At 37.0% G+C, this 22,949-nt stretch overlaps 1 protein-coding gene across 1 annotated transcript in view; it reads right to left on the reverse strand.

Moving 5' to 3' along the window:
- TMTC1 (transmembrane O-mannosyltransferase targeting cadherins 1) overlaps positions 1–22,949 on the reverse strand; it is a 275,250-nt gene that overhangs the window by 37,039 nt on the left and 215,262 nt on the right. Inside the window, exon 12 of the mRNA XM_044679272.1 lies at positions 1,717–1,825. Within this exon, the coding sequence (XP_044535207.1) occupies positions 1,717–1,825 (109 nt within the window). The remainder of the gene's footprint in view (positions 1–1,716; positions 1,826–22,949) is intronic.

Consider the following 22,949-nt stretch of genomic DNA (forward strand, 5'->3'; position numbering starts at 1 on the left):
AGAGAGAGAGAGAGAGAGAGAGAGAGAGAGAGAGAGAGAGAGAGAGAGAGAGAGAGAGAGAGAGAGAGAACAGAAGGGCTTGGGGCAAAATGCTCTTGGAAATTTGGAGTGACTTATCCCTTTAGCTAGGTGATGGGAATGGGGTCAGAGAGGGTTTTATGGAAGATGTGACATGTGAGTTGAGTCTTAGAGGGACTTAGAAGTAAGAAGCACAGTCCATTCTAAGCAGAGGCAATACAAAATGACATAAAATTATGTGAAGTGACACAAAAAATGTCCAAGGATTTGCTAATAAGTACTTTTACCAACATACTTATCAATATTTTAATAACCAGTTTATTGTAAGCTCAGCAGTATAGATCTATGGTATACAAAAAAAATGGGTCCTAAACCTCAGTTTCAGCATTTTTATATAGGTCTTTGTTACATCACCAAGATGGTAAAAACTCAAAGCAGAAGGGGAAGATAAAGATTTACATATTGTAATGGTGGGGCACCAGGGATGTTAATTATTATTAAAATGTAACTAAAAGGCTTGTGAGTTCACACTGGGTTGAAGGAGAGACAGGACCAACCAGGATAGGGAGACCAGAGTTTACTGCCAAGCTGTTAACTGTCACAGGAATGGCAGTTAGGCCCAACAGTCACTCAGCCCTCCTAGGCCAGGGTCTATGGAACCAGCAGGCAAAGGTAAAAGTTTATACAGTTTAATTGAGGGTAACTAAATAAAGGATGGGATAGGGGATTCTACACTTGAAACCTAAGGGCAAACTACAGGGAGCAGGGAAGGACTACACTATCCTATTGACATAAGCCAGGCAGGGCCCAAAGGAAGCAGTACTGAAGTCACAGGGAAGCTCCTCTAAACTGGTTCCAGCCAGGTCTGGTCAGCTCAGCTACTGAGGGTGGCTTTGGGGGTCTCACGGTAAATGCAAGGATGGTCACAGGATGCCAAGAGCCAACTCCACCAGGTGATCCAAGGTACCCAGGTAGGGAGAGTGAGCTTGCAATTCTGTCCACTAGATCCCAAACCACTTCCCCACTTGGTGCAGCTCTGCAGGTCTTGTCCACTTGCTGAAAGCCTTCACCTCTCAGGATCCCAGGGAATCTGGACGCACTTTTTCCCTAACTCTGAGATCTCCCAGGGTTAGCAACAGTTATGTCCAACCACTAATGGAGTCTCTCTCAGAGCACAAGCCCACTTCCTGCTCCTTCATTCCATCTTGGAATCCTCCAGCCCTTCCTGCTAGGTCCATATAAACTATATGTAACTGATACTAAATAATCTTTCTCACAACAATATCAAAGAAGAGACAGCAGATGGGAAAGCTCTATATCAGAGAAAAGTACACACTGGTCAGTAAACCCTAGGGATGTAGCTAGAATTTGCATACTAACCATTAATCCTGGAGCTTTATCTAGTTATTTAACATGTTCACCTTAAGTTTAAAAAGACATAATAAAACTGATTTAGAAATTCACCAGTTAATCATATAACTAAAGCTTGATGTCACCTCAATTCTGCATTCTCCAGCTAGCCATTTGTCAGGCAAATGGCAGCAATATAGTCAAAGTAGAAAAAAATTCTCTTATCTTAGAAAAAAGGTTAAGATACCAGAAAAAGTAAGATAAGAATAGAAGACAGAGGGTTGTTTAATATTTAGTATGGATGAAATCACAGCTAAATAAAAAATTAAAGGAAAAGAAACTGATTACCTGTTCAGCCAACAGTGAAGCTAAGCTTGAATAAGCATCTGCAAACTCTGGACCAAATTTGATGGAATCTCTTAAAAAGATAATAGCTTCTTCTTTCTTCCCTTGGGACCTGTTAGTGATAGGGTAGGGGTAGGTGGGTGGAAAGAACAACTTTGAATTATTTCTTTTTTATATGTTTTTATAGATATCTATTTTGTTTTTTAGCAAAGACTAAAGAACTAATATTAACAATTCCCCTACACATTACAGTAAAGTATTAGACATTTCCAAAGGTTCTTTATCTCTATGGCCTTCAGAGAAACATTAAGATTTGAGTGGAGTTGTGATATTCAATAATGTTTATATCTGTCCTTTTCCATCATGACTTTTGGAAGCTTAACATAGAAGAGTCTTGACAAGGAAGACCTCGGTTCACATTCTATATGTGCATCCTCTAGGATCCTACAGGAGTATTATGAAGATCAAATGAGATAATATGCAAAACATGAATTGCAAATCTTAAAATTCTATTTAAACATAATTATTACTATTATTATTATTACTATACAAATTTTAGACTTTAAGAGCAAAACTAGTAACATCGCTTAGTTGGCATTAGATGGGGGTCTAGTATCTAGTACATACAAAGTCACAGAATGTTAGAATTGGAAGAGACCTTAGTGATCAAGTAGTTTATACCTTGAATTTTACACTTGTGGAAACTGTTGCCTGAATCAATGAATGACTTTTTACCAAAAAAGTTTATTTTTGCCTTTTGTTTTTCAATAAAAATTAAATTTTGCTCAACTATCTCTCCTCGTTGAATAATAATAATAGTAATAACAGCTAGAATTTATTTAATAACTTAAAGCTCACAAATTGTTTTATCATATGTTATATTGAATCTCTGGGAGCCAGTTCACACTGTGATTGACAGGTGGATCAGTTGGATGTCGGAATGTTCCCAGAGAGGCATGTGGACAGGAGAGGGCAGTTGGTCCAAGGGGGGTATAAAACCACCCACCCTGGCAGCCCTGGCAGGGGTTTCTTTTTCTTTCCCTGAGACCTGAGATCAGTGGATCCTGGTCTTTGTGGGATTGAGACTTGCAAACTCAACCCTGCAAGCTCCTCCTGTTTGTTCCTGTACCATCAACAACCTGTACCCAGACCATCATCTCTGATTCTCCTGCCCCTAGAAATTTGGAATTTAATCATCTTAATTGTCTAGGTTTCCCAGGGCCGGGAGGGATCCGGGGGTGGGCAGGAGAAGAAGAAGAGGGTGGAAAGGGTGGATATCTCAAACTGGTTAGGCATATCATCTAGCAAAGAAGAAGCTGAAACATCTACAGCAGTTTGCCTACTCTGGTGTGCCTGTGGCCAGGCTGTGCCAGAGAGAAGCTAACCATCCTATTTCCTTTACTTGCCTACAGTTTAGATTCATCATTATCATTTTAATTAGGGTCTCCAATACCTCTATCCAATCCCATTATGCTCCTTTGTTAAATACAATCAAAGTTTAAAGTACCTTCCTGAAGTGATTATTCAAAGCTTCTTTGGGTAGGGAGAGATGCAGTCAGATACCAACTTTACCCAGCTAAAGAGCCCATTAAATAATATCAATTAACCCCAGGTGGGTCCTAAAGGGATATCATCCATTGACCTAAAGGATCCTGCCTGGGCAACTGTTATAAAGGAGAGAGGTGTCATCCCATCCTCTCTCTATACTCCATCTACATCTACATCTAGTGGAGTGGAGTATCATTTTACTATAACACATATTATCTCGTTTTATTGGGACATTAATGCATTGCTGGTGGAGTTGTGAATTGATCCAACCACTCTGGATGGCAATTTGGAACTATGCCCAAAGGGCTTTAAAAGACTATCTGCCCTGTGATCCAGCCATAGCACTGCTTGTTTTATACCCCAAAGAGATAATAAGGAAAAAGACTTGTACAAAATGTTTATAGCTGTGCTTTTTGTGGTGGCAAAAAATTGGAAAATGACGAATATCCTTCTATTGGGGAATGGCTGAACAAAATGTGGTATCTGTTGGTGATGGGATACTATTATGCTGAAAGGAATAATGAACTGGAGGAATTCCATGTGAACTGGAACAACCTCCAGGAATTGATGCAGAATGAAGGGAGCAGAACCAGGAGAACATCGTACACAGAGACTGATACACTGCGGTACAATTGAACATAACAGACTTCTCTACTAGCAGCAATGTAAGGATCCAGAGCAAGGCTGAGGGACTTATGAGAAAGAAAACTAGCCACATTCAGAGGAAGAACTGTGGGAGGAGAAACACAGAAGAAAAACAACTGCTTGAACACATGGACTGATGGGGATATTATTGGGGATGTAGACACTAAAAGATAACTCTAGTCCAACTATCAATAATATGGAATTAGGTCTTGATCAATGATACACATAAAACCCGGTGGAATTGTACATTGGCTAAGGTGGGGTTAGGGGTGTTTGGGGGAGAGGGAAAGAACATGAAATATGTAACTATGGGAAAATATTCAAAATAAAAATCTAAATTAAAAAATATATATTATCTCATTTTAGGCTCACAACAATCCTGGGAGGTAGGTGCTGTTATTTCTTTATTTTACAGCTGAAAAAGATGAGGCTGATTGAAGTCGAGTGACTTACCTATGATCACACAGTGAGTAAATGTCTGAGGCTAAACTGAACTGATCCAATTTGAACCCAGGTTTTCCTGACTCCAAGGCCAGCCATCACCTAGATGCCTCCCTCGAACTATTCCTTGTAACAAGGAAAAACCACTGAAGCAAAGCTGTCCAATATACTGACCTCATTTGCCAGTATGTAATTGTATTCCTTATCCACCATCTCCATGTTTTAGACTTAGAAAAATGAAATACATATCCTTCTCAGTTTTCCAGGGATGAGATTATTAATTATAATTCATCATGGGGCACCTAGATAGCTCAGTGGAGAGAGGGACAGGCCTACAGTTGGGATGTTTTAGGCTCAAATCTGGCTTCAGTCACTTTTTAGCTATATGATCATGGGAAAGTCACTTAACCCCAATTGCCTAGCCCTTACTGCTCTTCTGCCTTGGAATCAATACTTAGTATCTATTCTAAGACAGAAGGCAATGCTTTAAAATATTATAGTTTATCATTATTTAGTTGCTTTTTAGTTTTGGAGAATATTGCTTTCTTGGTTCTGCTTCACTGTGCATTTATTTGTTTTCTCATATTTTTCTGAATTATTTTGTTGTTTCTTAAAGGTACAATAATGTGCTATTATATGAATATACTACAATGTGTTCAACTAATCTGCAGTTTATGGGAACCCCTTTTATATCCAGGGATTTTTTTGCCATGACAAAGAGTACTGTTATGATTATTTTGTTTTCCAGAGTGTCTTTTTTCTGTCATTAAACTCCCTGAGCTAGATGTTCAATAATGGAATAACTGGGTTGAAGAATATGAAGTTTAATGATTCTAATTAAAATTTCAAAAAAAATTTGCATAATTTCAAATTGTTTTCCAAAATAGTTGCATCCAATCACAGTATAGCATAGCATCTGTCCTTCTATAGCCTCTCAAACACTGAATGCTTCTGTTTTTAAAAAAATCATATTTAATGGAAATGAAATAAAACCATGAGTCATTTTCTAATTAATTGTCAGTTTCTGTTGCTTTTACCTTCACGATAATCCCTTGCATTTAATTCTTCTCCATTCACAATGATCATTCTGTTTCAGAAACTTGTCTATACAATTGCAATAGCCTCTTGGTGGGCCTTCTTGCCTCATGTCTCTCCCTTCTCCTATCTATCCTGCATATATATTCCAAAGTGTTCTCCCTAAAGTAGGGCCATGAGAGTTCCCTGTTCTGAAGGCTCTAAAGGCTATTCAACCTTTTACTCAGGAGCCTAGCCTAATTCTTTTTAAATTTAATATCCTGAAAGAGAAGCCATTTCTGATCTCAGTATTGTAGGCTAAGCCTAAAGCACATTCAAGGTTTAAAAAGATAGACTCTTGTGAAAATTGAAACCTCATTTAAGACCAACTTTACTAATACAAGATTTAAATAAACACATATTTTCCAAGTTAAAGGTTATAAAATGCTCTCATGGTCGTCACCATAGAAAACGATCTTCCTGAAGAGGAAGGCACCTCTTCCTAAGATGCTAAGATGAAGGCAGGAAGGTGGCTTAGTGGGTACAGGGCTGCGTCTGGAATCAGCAATATTTGATTTCAAATCCTGCCTCAGATACTTATCAGTTGTGTGACTTTGGGCAAGTCATTTAACCTCTGTTTGATGATTGTACTATCATATTTATGAAATATAGAAGAGTGTGGGATCAGTAAATTACCAAAGAAACAGGCATTACAAGAGGCATATAATGTTAGCGTTAGAAACGAAGTTAGGGTTAGAATTTAGGGTAAGGGTTAGAAACGAAAGTCTGCAGCAACTACCAATTTTATTTTGAGTGTGATTCTAGGCATTTAATATCACTATTAAAGCTCTTAACAGTTTATTTGGATGTATTAGAAATCGCCATTCCAGGGATGATAAAATATATTATCTTTCTTTCAGTAGAGATGTGGAGACTAGAGGGGCTGAATATTGCATGTGTAGTTATAAAGGTATTACATTGTTTTATTTTTCTTTACTGGCTTTGTAATATTGGAGGACTATGAGGTGATGGGTTGGGAAATGTTTGTGTTGCAAAAAATGAGACATAATAAAACCTTTTAAAAATCAATCTCGTGGGGGCAGCTCAGTGGATTGAGAGCCAGCCCTAGAGATGGGAGGTCCTAGGTTCAAATCTGGCCTCAGACACTTCCTAGCTGTGTGACCCTGGGCAAGTCACTTGACCCCCATTGCTTAGCCCTTACCATTCTTCTGCCTTGGAATCAATACAGAGTATTGATTACAAAATGGAAGGTAAGGATTTCAAACAAAGAAACAAACAAAAATCAATCTCCAATGATCAGAAGATGGTTAAACAAATGGTGGCATACAAGGAATTATGGTTATGACCATTTTAAATAAAAATAGGAAAGATTATTTATATGAAATTATAAAAAGTAAAGTAAGCACAACAAAGAAAGCAATATAAACAATGACCACAGCAATGCAAATAACAAAAATGAAACTAAACAGTGAGAAGCTTGGACCTGAAGAACAAATGATGAAATGTATTTATCCTCCCTTCTTTGCATTTTTATTTTTGCCAAGGTGGTGGAGAATGGCAGTGGAATGTTACAGATGCTCTCAGAATTAGCTGATGTGGTGGTTGTGATGAACTGCCTTTTCTCCCTCTTAAAAAAATTCTTTATTACAAGTTATGAGTGCTATAGTAATTCTCCTAAAGTTCATGTCTGACCATGCCATCTTCCCACTTAAGTGGCTCCCTGTTGGCCCCCTATTATTTCCAAGTTCAAATATAAGATGCTCTATTTATTTAAAGGCCTTCACAACCTCTCCCCATCTACCTTTTCAACCTTATGTATTATTCTGCTTTATACATAATTCAGTAAATGTGTACCTCACAATGCTTTTGCACCTCCTGTGACACTGGTCTAGAATGAATTCCCTCCTCTCTTTTGACTGTCTGATTCCCTAGTTTCCTTTAGCTCATATCATTTTCTGCAGCTATGAAGCATTTCATGATCTTTAGTTTGTATCTATTTTGTATATACTGTAGGACCTTGTTTTTTTAAAACCCTTAACTTCTGTGTATTGGCTCCTTGGTGGAAGAGTGGTAAGGGTGGGCAATGGGGGTCAAGTGACTTGCCCAGGGTCACACAGCTGGGAAGTGTCTGAGGTCAGATTTGAACCCAGGACCTCCCATCTCTAGGCCCGACTCTCAATCCACTGAGCTACCCAGCTGCCCCCAGGACCTTGTTTTATATGATCAATATGTTCTAAGATCTTGTGCATAAGTTGAAAATTGTACATAATAGAAAAGCCCATTATTTAATAAGTATTTCTTATATGAACATGCCGAGGCACTTTATGACTTTCCTTAGGCTTATCAGAGCTACCAGCATAACTACTCCATTATTAATGACTAAATAAATGTTACTAAAACAAAGAGAAGCATAGCTCTGGCTTGGACACAGCTTGTTACAAGTGAGAACTCCAGACGAAGACCAAAGAGGGAACTCATGTTTGGTGCAAGACAATGTAATGTTTCTCAGAGCCAAGTATGACTGTGACTGCTGTGAGGCTTTATGCTGCTTGTGGAAATAGTGGGAATTTAGCACATAATTTGAATTTATTTTATAAATTTTTCTATTTTTTTGATTGCCAATCAAGTATGGCAGAATTCACATGCATTGAGTTCAGGTAAAATGAAGTCATGTAGTATGTAACAAAAATGTATATATTGTGTCATACTACCTACCCCCACTTAGATGATTAATTCCTTGAGAGCAAGAACTATTTCATTTTTGCCTTCATATTTTTAATATTTAGCATAATTCCTGACACAAAGTATGTGCTTAATAAATGCTTGCCGCTTGACAGACCAATAGATTAGAGGAATAGCTACTTGGACAAAAGAGGAAGAAAAGATAGAATGGCAAATGGAAATGATGTGAAAATATATTTATATACATTTATGTAAATAAAATAAATGTATAATTTATACATGAAGTATATCTTTTTATATATTTATACATGTATATGTTAAATTTGGATATAAATTTAAAGTATATTATTTAAATATAGTTATATATAACACTAATGCTATAAATTACATATGTGCACATATATAAAATCTTTGAATTACAATGGCTACTCTGCTTCAATTCAATGAGTATTTCTTTTTTAAATAATTATTTAATTTTAATTTTGAATATTTTCCCCTAGTTACATGTTTCATGTTCTTTCCCTCTCCCCCAAACTCCCCTACGCCCCCTTAGCCGACACACAATTCCACTGGGTTTTACAAGTATCTCAATGAGTATTTCTTAAGAGCTCACTAGGTGCCAGTGTGCTAGCCACTGGAGAAACAAAGACTAAAATGAAATAGTTCCTCCTTTTAAGGAATGAATATTCTGCTTGGGGGAAACATGGATATATTTAAACAAATCAAAAAAATACGTAATCCTCATTTTCAGACTTTCCATAAGGGCACTGACATGGAAACCTTGAGGAGCCCAAGAAGAACATAGTTGCTAGTTGAGGATAGGGTGATTTACTGAGCATTCCCAATGTTTTGATGTTCTGGCTCCTGCCTATGAACTTGAACAGGCTTCTGAAAGGAAGACATTAGAGGAGCAATCACAGGTATGTTTGTGGTGAAGTCACAACAGCACAAATGATCACTAGAGCTGCTTCCTATAGGATCCCATGAAGGTATTTGCAGAGAGGAGTGAGAATGCAAGTATACAATGATAATGAGCTGTGGGGCAATTGAAACACACAAAACTGAAGCCACTACACCTCCTTTCCCACTCTGTCCATGGAGTGGGTGGGTGGGGGAGTTTTTTTTCCTGTTTAATTCTGTTTAATACATCTCCCACGTCCATTGTCTATTCTAGATATTTGAGTTGGGAGTAGTTTTTGGAATTTTTGGTTTTTTTCACGAATGTTTACCTTCATTTTAAGACATTTAAACAAAAAACTTAAAGCAGAGAATTTCAGGATAGTAAAACTTGTTATTTCATACAAAAACTTAAATTCTTGGTTTTGAAGTGGATTGTCTCCTCAATTCAAAGATTTTATGAATTCAATCAACATTACTAGATAAGGAAAACTAATGTCCATGTAGATGCTCTGTCCTTAAGGCCACATGACTTTGAAACTATATTCATATTTATGGAAGGAATTAAGGCTATCATTTAGCACCCAGCATGGTAGGCCAAAAAGAAGTAGAAATGTAGCTGAGAGCTTTGGACTTCCAAATATCAACTGTATTCTTTGGCACAGTTTTCTGTGAGTGACTGGTATTGTAATGGGAAAAGGATGGAGATAAGGATAAAATTTAAGAGAATTGGAAGGTTATCTTTAAGGCACATGATAGGAACTCTAGAAAATGGATTTTAGCAGGCAGAGGGCAGAGGAGGAACAGTTTGGAAGGGACAACTGTTAGAGTGAGTGACTTCCTGGGGGGGTGGCGAAAATTTTCCTGTCCTGAAGGGAGGAGGAAAGGCGGGTTTGCCAGAGCTTGGCTACCTCAGCCTGTCTGTGGAAAAGGAAAAACCCTAAATTCATTTTGGGAGGTTCTCTGACTGGAGAACATCTAGCAAAGGATCTGGCTATACCTGCTGTGGGTTTTTTTAATCAACTTTCCAGAAGGTTTTGTCTAAAATTCTGTCAGGTTGGCTTTGAGGTTTTACCTCAGGGTTCAGACTCAGTAGGGTTGTACTTAGCTATTTTGAGAACAATCATAGCAGGTTTTGGAGTCAGCTTTTGAACTCAACCAAACCAACTACTGAGGGTCGTAGATAGGCAGCTTAGCTAGTCTTTTTTGGGTAACACTTAGGTAGAAATAGGGAACTGATAGCTTAGTTTGAAGACCAGAAGACTCCCTCTTGTGAGGGATGTAGACTGTGGTGGGTTGGATAGCTAGATCCTTTAGAGTCAGGGACACCTTGTTCTAATCCTCAGTTTGTAACCTCTCTTTGAATAAATAGAGATACTGATTTTATATAACATTGTCTCCAAGGCGTTTTGCAGTACTGGCTCAATGAGAGAAAGTGTTTCTGCTTTACTCTCATTAACAGGGGACTAGAATACCTGGAGATCACAGCTGGGTATTTCGGGAGTTCTTTAAGTGGAAACTACATCTATCCACTGAGTTCTATTAGCCTTTTGGGTTTGACACCTTCTGTTTTTTTAGTATCGAGGACTGAAAAGTGACACAAAACAAGAAGCAATAAAGTAATGATGAAAGATTCAAGTTTTGTTTATTAGCAGACACTTGACTATTGAAACAAAGTTAGATATATAAGCAATACAAAAGACTATAGCTGTTGTTACTCATATTACTAGGAAAAGTGGTGCAGCAGCGGGCAGCTGGGTAGCTCAGTGGATTGAGAGTCAGGCCTAGAGACAGGAGGTCCTAGGTTCAAATCCGGCCTCAGACACTTCCCAGCTGTATAACCCTGGGCAAGTCACTTGACCCCCATTGCCCACCCTTACCACTCTTCCACCTAGGAGCCAATACACAGAAGTTAGGAGTTTAAAAAAAATTAAAAAAAAACTATTAAAAAAAAAAGAAAAGTGGTGCAGCTAATGTAATTCTTTGGCTATGGAAGTACATAATGATTCTGGACATATGGTCAAGAACACGGCAACTAGTAACAAACAGATTTACTACCCCAGAATGGCAGCAGATGTAGCTAATAAATGTGAGACTTGTGTCCAATGTTTTTAAAAGAAAAGTGCTAATAAAACATGCTGTATAATTAGAGAATGCAAGCCTAACAAACCTTCAAAACTTGTCTACACTGACTTTTATATCAGGAAAGAAAGAGTAAGGACATAAGTCATATCATAAGGGTAAATGATCATTTTTTTCAAATATTCAGTATTATCCAATGAATAGTCAGAGAACTTCCATAATTGTAAAAGGGACATGGGAGACATATTTTTCATTTATCAATATAAATTTAGATTACCTTCTAGGATCATAACTATGAAAGAAATTTTGAAAGCAAGCTATTCAAATAAATGCTAATCTGGGAAGGAATAAAAAATCTGAGGAAAGTGATAATATTCAAGAATTTCAATCATACATTGTATAATGCAGGGTTACTGCAAGAATCTCTTGCATTTGCAAAACTAACAGAAACAACCCTGACAGTTGAGGAAACGAAACGTTGACCTAGCCAGCTGGTGGTCTCACGGCCAAAAACCATTGGAGCTGGGACTATAAATATTCCTGCAGAATCAACTGTGGGGCTTTTGGCTGATTTCCCTTGACCTCTCCCTTGACATCCTGCTATCCCCTGGATCTCTCCATTGGGCCCTAGGAGGAGGGAATTTTGTGGGGTGGAGATTGTGGAAATTAGCTTCTTTAGGCAGGCAGGGACAACCTTAAACCAAGCCACCACCCTCATCTGCTAATCTGCTCAACCCTTCTACTTCAGGGCAGTGAAATTTATCCATGGCTGAGGGGCTGGTTCCCTCAGCCAGACCCTACCATCTGTGACCCTCCCCCAGCACTGGCTTCACCCTTAGCAATTAGTTTCCCTGATCTTAACCCTCTTCCCTCAGCTTACCCTTGGCTTTAATAAACCCCTTTGGCCTTTATTCAAAGAGCTTCTGGTGATTCATTATACCAACAACTAGGGTTAGACTGAAGAGGGAAAGATAACTTTCCTTTATTTCCTGAGGGCTAAACCAGGCATCCATCTTGGTCAGGAAGTGAACCAGGTTTTACTTCCTGTAGGCTAGGAATTTCTCTTCAGAAGGGAGGGGCTCTTTACTCCTCCCCTCAAGGGAGCCTAGTAACAACAGGGAGGCTGACTAAAACCTTTCAGCCAGACCCACATAATCTCTGGCTGACCTAAATCATCCTGTACTAAAGAGATAGCCTCCCTGCCTAAAAGACTCAACTGATACCACCCAGTACCCTCTAATATAAGCCTCATATTAGGCTATTAACCTTTTTTTTCCTTTATTACATTTCCAAACTGTGTTAGGAACTTTGAGACTAGAGCAAAAATCTAAGTACAAGCAACAAGTGGCATTTCTAATACATGTGGACTACTCCACCAGGAATGATATCATAGGCTTACTCTATATATGCTAATGTTTTGTTGATATCTATACTTATCCACTCTGTGCTTTAGAGTTTCAGAAGAGGGAAAGAATGTATTCACAAGCAGTATATCTACTGGTTGAGAGGCTGAAAGCAGCCTACCAACTGTGACTTCATCTAAGAAGAGCTCTGACAGTTAAATGATGGTATGCTGCTCAAGTTCTTTGTCAAGTACTTCAACAGGGAGAATGAGTTTTGCTGAGAATGGTATCTAAAGGATACAGACGTTCAAAGAAAGATGGAAAAGTTACACCACACCAAATTGTGTGAGAGAAAGGTCAACTCACCTATTTTTAGTATAGCTAAAGAGAATGATGGCAACATTATTTGTTTAATTTTCATTTTTTCCATGGTTACATGATTCTTGTTGTCTCCATCCCTTCTTCCCAGCCCCCGCCTGGAGTTGCCAAGCAATTTCACTGGGTTATACATATATTATCACTCAAATCCTATTTTCATAGTTCTGTAATAGAGTAAATAAATCCATTTTTGTAATAGAGTAATCTTTAAAAACCCAAACCCCAAACCAAGTGATAAATCATATGTTTTCTTCCGGATTTCTACTCCCACAGTTCTTTCTCTAGATGTGGATAGTGTTCTTTTTAACAAGTCCCTCAGAGTTGTCCCAGATCACTGCATTGCTTTTAGTAGCAAAGTCTATTACATTTGATCATCGCACAGTGTTTCAGCAATTGTGTATAATGTTCTCCTGGTTCTGCTTATTTCACTCCGCATCAGTTCATGTAGATCTACCATAATTTGTTTAGCCATTCCTCAATTGAGGGACATCCCCTTATTTTCCAATTTTTTGCCACCACAAAAAGTACAGCTATAAATATTTTTGTACAAACAGAACCTTTCCCATTTTTTTTTCATCCCTTTGGAAAACAAACCCAGTAGTGGTATTACTGGATCAAAGGCTATGCATTCTTTTAAAGCCCTTTGGGTATGATTTCAAATTGCCTTCCAGAATGATTGGATCAATTCACAATTCCACCAGCAATGCATTTATGTCCCAATTTTGCCACATCCCCTCCAACATTTATTATTTTCCTTTACTGTCATATTGGCCACTCTGCTTGGTGTAAGGTGGTACCTCAGAATTGTTTTGATTTGCATTTCTCTAATCAAAGGGGATTTAGAACATTTTTTAATTTATTGAAAGTATTTTTATTTTATTTTATTGATTAAGAAAATGTTTCCATGGTTACATGATTCATGTTCCTTCCCTCCCTCCCACCCTAAAACATTTTTATATGATGATTGATAGTTCTGTTTATTTCATTTGAAAACTGACTATTCATATTCCTTAACCTCTTGTCAGTTCAGGAATGATTTGATTTCTTATAAATTTGACTTAGTTCTTTGTATATTTGAGAAATTAGACCTTTGTCAGAGAATTTTATTATATATTTCCCCCCCAGTTTGATGCATTCCTTCTAACTTTGGTTGCATTGGTTTTGTTTATATAAAACCTTTTAAATTTAATATAATAAAAATTATTCATTTCATATCTTTTAATATTCTCTGTTTCTTGCTTGGCCTTAAATTCTTTCCTTCCTCATATATCTGACAGGTATACTATTCCATGTTCACCAAATTTACTTATAATAGCATTTTTTATGTTTAAATCATATACCCATTTTGACCATATTATGGTATAGGGTATGAGATACTGATTTAAACCTAATTTTTGCCATACTCTTTCCCAATTTTCCCAGTAGTTTTTGTCAAATAGTTGGGTTCTTATCCTAAAAGCTGGGTTATTTGGGTTTATCAAACACAAGATTGCTGAGGTTATCTCCCCCTCCCCCACCCCCCGCCCCGCCACCGAGTCTATTCAATTGATTCATCCTTCTATCTCTTAGCCAGCACCAGATTGTTTTGATGATCACTGCTTTGTAGTACAGTTTAAGATCTGATACTGCTAGGCCTCCATCCTTTACATTTTTTCCATTAGTTCCCTTGAAATTCTTGATCTTTTTTCTTACAGATGAATTTTGTTATTATTTTTACTAACTTTCTAGAATAGATTTTTTTTTTGTATTTTGATAGATATGGCTCTGAATAAGTAATTAACTTAGGTAGGATTGTCATTTTTATTATACGTATTATATATTATATATAGCTTATCCTACCCATGAGCAATTAATTTTTTTTTTAAACTCTTACCTTCTGTCTTAGAATCAATACTAAGTGGTAAGGGCTAGGCAATGGCAGGTTAAGTGACTTGCCCAGGGTCACATAGCTAGGAAGAGTCTGAGGCCAGATTTGATCTCTAGGCCTGGCTCTCAATCCAGGGATCCCACCCAGTTGCCCTCAAGCAATTAATGTTCTTCCAATCGTTTAGATCTAGTTTTATTTGTGTGGAAAGTATTTTGCCATTGTGTTCATATAATTCCTGCGTTTGTCTGGACAGATAGATTCCCAAATATTTTATATTGTCTAGAGTGATTTTAAGTGGAATTTCTCTTTCTAACTCTGGTTGCTGATTTTTGTTGTAAATATAACAATGCTTCTCTCCTGCCTATAAATATGTCTAAGTTTCCCATATCATCACAAAGGAGAATCATAGTGTAGACAGGGAAAGAAGACTGAATCCAGAGGCAATGCCTTTCCCACATAGAATTGGCTTAGAAATACTCAACAAGTTCAGATTTAAGTATGCAAACTTTTAAATATGATCATGATCATGATCATTCCCCAACTAGCTCAGGACATAAAGATCAGGAGGTCACAAGAGAGCTTGGTCTATCCAGCCTGCAAGCAAACAAATGAACTTGGGTCGTTACAGGGAAAACTGGAGAAAGGTTTACTTACTTGAACATGTGCCTTGCATGTAATTGCAAGCTTATGCCTATGTGGATATTTTAACAATGCTGTGTTTCTTTGTTTTGCTGTGTGTGTTTGGTAACCAAAGTGCTGTGCCTATAATGACTGCCTGACACCTACTTATTATGTATTGTTTGTATGTTTGTGTGCACATGGGAGCTTTTGTAGATTTTCTTATTTTGCAGGTTTATTGAGACTGTTAGTGCTAGTCTGTGTGTGTGTGTGTGTGTGTGTGTGTGTGTGTGTGTGTGTGTGTTTTTTTTGCTTGCTTGGGAATAATGGATATACTTGTCCTGAAGTGATGTGGGCTTGGATCATGCCCTGCATATAATTTAGGCATTAGTCACTGAAAAATATCTGTCAAAGGATGCTTTGCATTGTGTTATTGTTTTTTTGTAGGGATTGGTTTAATTTTGTCATTTGTATTCTCAGCCCCTAACCCAGTACCTGGATCATATTAGGAGCTGAATAAATTCTTGTTGATTGACTATGTATTGTTGATGAATATTTGCTATGAATGGCATCATGATATCATTATCTGGGATGCTAGAATAATCATCCTTCCTATTTTAAATCTTGATGTTTCCAGCTATTAAAGCTTTAAAGTGCACTGAGACTTTTGGAACATCCTATATACTTTTTTTTTAATTAAAAAAATTTTTAACCCTCACTGTCTTAAAATCAGTTCTAACGTAGAAGAACAGTAAAGGCAAGATAACTAGAGTGACTTCTCCAGGGTCACACAGCTAGGCAGATTTATCCATCCTAACTCTAGGCCTGGTGCTCTATTAGCTGCCCCAATATCTACCATACTTTCAGATTTCCAGTTTGCTTGTGCTGATTTTGCTAACTCTGCTTTTGGGAATAAGAAAGCTTTGTGGAAACTAAAAGCTCTGCTGGCTGGTCCAAAGCGTGGGAACTCACCCGATATTCATCTTGTCCCCAACTGTCAGACTCTGTCTTAGAAATGGAACAGGATTTTGGTAGGGAGAAGCCAGGGAACCATCCTGGCACCGTGGCGGGAGCAGCAGGCAGAGCCGCCTTGTCTAGATAGTCAGAGAAAGAGAATGCCTCTTGGCTTTGGTAGTAACAAGCTTTGATGATTCAGTGAATGAGGGTGCAAAGGCCCGAGCATAAAACGATGATGGGCCAGGAGAAGATGGACAAAACGTTTCACAATACTTTTGTTTGACTTTTCACCCGCGTGGATAGAGTTCAAGGACGGAGGGCACGCCTTCCTATTATTGGCCTGATCATTTACTTCCCATTTCCAGCTTCCCTTCCAGGCTATTTGAGTGGCAACCAGTTTGGAAACTTTAATTTTTCTTTGTATGTTTACATTCATTCCTAAGACATTTAAACTATGATTTTTTTGTTAGTCCACAAACATTTATATACTATGTGCTAACATTGTGCTAAGAAAATTACATATACATACATACACATATGTGTGTATATCTCTCTCTATATATATATATATATTTATATATATATGTGTGTATATATGTACATATATACATACATGTATATATATGTGTGTATATATATACACATATACATACACACACATATATATGTAGGCAAAAGAATAGTCTCTGCCCTCCAGGAACTCCAGGAACTCCTATCTCACAGGGTTGTTGTAAGGAACAAATGAGATATTATATACTGATCGTCGGAATAATTTTACCTTCTGTTATAATATATTCTTAGTATATTGTCACACAGATTTTATAAGAATGTAAGTTTAGGGGTCCGTAGATGCTGATGTCACTATGCATTCCCTTGAATCTCCTTGTCATTTCATTTTAATCAGATTTCTATAGATTTGGCTGGATTCACAGAATCTCAGAGTTGGAAAGTTCCTCAGAGTTTATTTAGTTCACCTTGTCCTTAAACAAGAATTCCTTCTATAGGCTTCCAAGCAAGTCATCACCTAACTTTTGCTTAAAGACCTCTAGTAAAGGTGAACCTAATCGTTCCTGAGGGAGACTATTCTTCTTTGGTATGTCTCTAATTACTAGGAAATTTTTCCTTACGATAGCCTAAATCTATCTCTACAATTTTGACTCATTCCTTCTAAATTGGTTTCTATTAGACCAGTGATGGGCAAACTAGGGGCAGCAGGCCACATGCGGCCCCCTGAAATGTTCTAATTGGCTGCATGACATTATTCCTAATCTGATGAATACAAGGAGTAGGATATGATAGAATGAAACTTCGAAAGAGTTGCCTTAGAAACAGACTGACAGATGAGCATTTCCTTTCTTTTGGTCCCCTCTTTAAAAAGTTCACCCATCCCTGCATTAGACCCATTAAACATGTTAAGCTTTAGTAAGGGTCCAGTGGCCCTTCTCAATTTCATCTCCTAAAGTACCATAGAGAGCTTAGCAAAGTATCTGGCACATAGTAGGTACTTAATAAAATGCTTGTTTTTTGACTTAACTATATTAATGTTGAAAAAGCTAATCTACTCTGCATTTGTCAACCTCCTTCCAGGTTCAGTATATAATTTTTCAAGAACATTTGGCTGAGTTGGCTTTCGTTCCAAGCCGAATGATATTCAGTCATCTTCTTACAAATATTTTATGAATGAATTCTAAACCAATGTTGTCCTCTTAGGCCACCTTAGTCTTCTTGGCAAGGAGATCTAAAGTGTTTCCTAAGCACTTATATACCCCATGTGTAAATGCAGCAAGAAACAACATTTTATAGAACACTTAATCTCCGAGAAAAACTCATGAGAAATAAAAGCCGTCCTCAGCAGATTTGGGTTTGATATAAGAATGAATTTCTACTCCTTCAGAAAACTAGAATGGATTCTTTGCATAATAACCATCCAAAGCCTTTTCTAATAATAGGTAGAACTTATATAATGCTTTACAAAAACACAACTCATTTAACACCGATGTAAGCTAGTCGCTACTATTCCCATTTTATAAATGAAGAAACCAAGGTATTGATGTTAATACACAAGGGTTGTACAGAGAGTATCTGAGGTAGGACTTGGAGTCAGATTCTCCAAACTCCAAGACCCATGTTCTATCCTCTGAGCCACCCAACTGCTGATTTATGAAGCACCTTTCAAGGCATGGTATTGTGCCATGTGCCAGCAGTTAAAAAAAGTGAAGGTAGTCACTACATTCTGGAAGCTTTCAGAATAAGCTAAACAACACAGAGAAGACATCATACAAGACTTGCTATCCATTTACTAAAAGATGTATGTCCATTCTTGGATCAAATAAATTAGAACTGAAAGCAACGAAATTGTTGACATGCAAAGGTGTACCATACATGTCATGGGATGAGGTATATATGAAGCTGAATGTTTAGGCAGTAATAAACTAATAGCAATTTCTTACTTCCCTTTCAGTTAACCCGAGAAAGTTTTCTGGGGATTTTTAAACTGCAAAAAAAATTTTTAAGCAAAGGAGAAGGCTGAGAAAGCCATGTTAGAGGAATTCCAAATAGAACATTACGATATTTGTCGGCGATGAGAACGAACGATTCATTCATGCACAAACGGTCTTGGAATGTTATTTTAGAATTCTTCATAATTTTTAATGATTTACTTATTTGGATACTATAATTAATGAATTTACGAAGCCTAGAAATAACTTGGGGAGGGCAGCATGGTATAATCAAAGGGGGCTTGATTTGGAGTCAAAGGAACTGGGCTCAAATTCTGTCTTTGCTCAAGAATTTCTGGGATTTTAACTCAGTCACTTAACCTACTTTGAGCCTTAGTTTTCTCATGTAAAACAATAAAGAAGATTAGAGGATATATAAGGTCTGTTTAGGAATTAATTAATTAAACTTGTTTTGGGTTATCTTATAGACAAACCTGGACTTAACCAATCTAAATAATGTAATTGGTTGTGCAGGTAGATAGAGTTTCTATATAGTTTATACAGATTATATACACACAAACACACATATAAACATAGAGATAGACAGATAGGCAAACAACATAGACTGACAGATCTGTAGACTCCACTCAACCAAGCCAATCAATTAACTGCACACAGTATTTCCAATTTGAGAATCATTAAAAAAATGTCATGAATCCCTTTTGAAAAACCATCAAATCACTTGATATTGGAAGAAAAGATACTGTCATTTCCAAACCACAATGAATATTTCATCTGAGTATATAACCAAGGAGAAACTGGATCTCATTCCAAAGGCGCAAGCTTCCATTATCAACATTTGTGGCTTTATAGGGAGGTACTTTATCCTCATTCGTGCAATGGTGGGAATATTTCTCCATATGTTAAGTAAAAATATTTGCATCAGTCATATTTTCATGGCTCTAATTAGATGACATGCGATATCCACACCATATTTTTCTTTTAACAAACAATCAAGAATTTGTTAGTCTGTCAATTTAGCAAAACTTTTAGACTTCATGTCTATCATTTCATGGCACATTTTTATAAACTGAAAACAGATGCTGCCTTGAAAACAAAAGTATAGGCACTTCAGGCAATTGAATAAATGCCATTTTCAGAAACAAACTGATTAAATGAGCCTCTTGGAGACAGACAAATTCCTTATTAAATACAGTTATGAACTTGGATTGTTGTGCAAACTCTCTTATTTGCTATTTCCTCAAAAAGGTCTGAAAAATTTAAAAAGTCTTTCAAATTCAAAAAATTATGGCATTCCTATTATCTAATATGTTTTAAAATATTTAAATATTAGATTCAATCACCTCTAATAAAAATGATTTTGAGGATTAAAGACTATACAGCTTGTATTTATTTTTATTTTTTTATTTTTTTATTTTTTTTTACTTTTTTTTTAAATTTTAAACCCTTAACTTCTGTGTATTGACTTATAGGTGGAAGAGTGGTAAGGGTAGGCAATGGGGGTCAAGTGACTTGCCCAGGGTCACACAGCTGGGAAGTGTCTGAGGCCGGATTTGAACCTAGGACCTCTGGTCTCTAGGCTTGGCTCTCAATCCACTGAGCTACCCAGCTGCCCCAGCTTGTATTTATTTTTACAACCATTCTTCTATAGGTTTACTATTCATTCTGAAAAAAAAGTTCCTCACAGAGCAAAAAGAAATTAGGTTATATGTAAATATATATAAATAAATATACATATATATTATATAAGTTATATTGTAGTTAGTCAATAAGCATTTATTAAGCTCCTGCTATGTGCCAGGCACTATGCTAAGTATTGGGGATAGAAAGGCAAAGGATAATCCTTGATCTCAAGGAACTGAGAGTCTAGTGGAGGAGATGGCAAACAAATAACTGTATGGATAAAATATATACAGGCTAAATTGGAGATAATCAGTAGAGGGAAAGCACTAGAATCAAAAGAGCAGCCAGGTGACACAATGGATAGAATGCTGGACTTGGGTCAGGATGACCTGAGCTCAACTCTGGATTCAGATACTTATTAGCTGTGTGCCCTGGCAAAGACACTTAACTCTGTTTGACTCAGTTTTCTCATCTGTCAAATGATCTGGAGAAAGAAATGGTGAACCGCTCTAGTATCTTTGCCAAGAAAATCTCAAATGGGGTCACTAAAAGATTGAAACAACTAAACAACAACTTGGAAGATAATATTGATAGGTTATTGGAAAACAGCCTGGACCAGGGAAAAGACTTAAGACAGGGAGACCAAACAGCAGGCTTTTAAAATAGTCCAAACCTTACAGTGTCAGAAGAAAAAAGATGGCATCCATGATTGGCAACAGATATGGAGTGGGGTAAAAGACATTTAGAAGTCAAGAATGACACCTAGGTTTCCATCCTGGGTGACTGGAAGGATGTTGGTATCCTTGAGAGCAGTAGGAAAATTCAGAAGTGGAAAAAGTTTTGTGGGGAGAGAGGTCAATTAAGGTTATAGTTAAAGTTTGAGTTTAAGATGTCTACAGGATATCCAGTCCTAGCCTCTCCCCTGACCTCTTGACTCACATCTATTTTATGGGGATATATGGATATTTTATGTCCTATTTCATGTGAATTTCTTTACGTTCAAAGCAATTTCAAAATTTATTGTAAGACATCTTCAAAATTCTCCAAAATGTTATCTATTTTAGAAAGAGGAATCCATTGTCTGAAATTATAATCTAACAATGGCTAGGACTTTTAAATATCCTGTCCATTATAATCATTATAGATTTATAGTAGTCTTATGAATTCCTGGCTATGGTTTCTTAGAACTTGAATTTTTTTTCTTTCTGGATGATTACACTAATTTTTCTTTGACTTCAACGGTCTGAATTTGGCTATAACATTTCTTTCGGAAGGTAATCAGTAAATTCTTTCTATTTTTATTTTCCCCTCTGCTTCTAATAGATACGGTCAGGCTCTGTTTACTAGAGATCTGTCAAACTCCACATCTCCCTGACATTTACCTATATGTTGTCCCTAGAGTCTAGACGGCCATTAGCCATCTTCTTGTGTAGTCCTGGACTAGAAAGGAATTTGCAAGTCTTTCTCTTATGTCGCATTGTTTTGTATGGTATTTTTTACAATCTTTTCTTGAGGTCTTTTTTTAAGATCTTTTCTAAAGATTTTTTTGAGGAATCTGAGTTCCTCAAAAATCTTTTACATTGCAATATTAATCGCAAGACAAAGAATTCTATTTTTAACGCAAGTATTCTTTCGATGATACTTCATGACCAAAAGTAATAGAGCATCATAACCTTTGAAGATTGGAAATTGTGGTGAACTCGGTGGAAAGAAATGCATAATGGGTGAAAGAGAAGTAGGGTGTAAACACCATGTAAGAAGACATTAATGAAGACATAGTGCAGTGCATTAACATGGCCAAAGGATACAAACAATTCTCAAAAGAATTGCAAACTGTTAACAATCATATGAAAGAATGTTCCAAGTCACTAATGAAAAGAGAAACACATATTATAACAACTCTGAAGTTTTACCTTTCACTCAACATATTGGTAAAGATAAAAAAAGAAATATTCAATGTTGGAGGGGCTAGGGAAAAACAGGTATGGTAATGAGTTATTAGTAGAGCTGTGAATAAGTCTAACCATTTTAGAAAGCAATATGGAATTAGCAAATGAAGTGGGGGAAATGTGTTATCCAGGGATGACATTGCTAGAAAACCTCTCCAAGGAGGTCACTGACAAAAACAAATGTTCTGATATACACCAGAACACTGACACTTTTTGTGCCAGTACGTTCAGCTAAAAGACAAAGGACATAGTTTTGGAGCTAGGAAGACTTAAATCTAAATTCTACCTGAGGCAATTATACAGAGAAATGGAAACCAAGAAGATACCCATTGATTAGAAAATTGTTACATAGAGTACATGAAACCAATCCAAACTCTGATGTATCACAGCCTCAGAGGCTGCCCTGAGTACACAATCATCTGAAAATAAAAAGTTGCACACCAACACTCCCTCGTGGATTTTATACCCTTTTAAGTTAAGTAGTTTACCATTAATGCAGTTACTCATCTTGATGCCATTTTCTTCCTTACTAAAGGCATTAAACAACAAATGCTGAAAAATCATGCTAAAAAGTGTGGGAACAAGCACACAACCTTGATTCACTCTGCTGGTGCCTGAGAAAGCACCAGAGCATCATTGATTATCTAGAATCTGTGCAAGCAGGGCTGGCATACTGTACTGATGAATTTCTCTAGGCAACCAAATTTTGCCA

Source organism: Gracilinanus agilis, chromosome 5 (assembly GCF_016433145.1).
Source record: "Gracilinanus agilis isolate LMUSP501 chromosome 5, AgileGrace, whole genome shotgun sequence".
NCBI lineage: Eukaryota > Metazoa > Chordata > Mammalia > Didelphimorphia > Didelphidae > Gracilinanus > Gracilinanus agilis.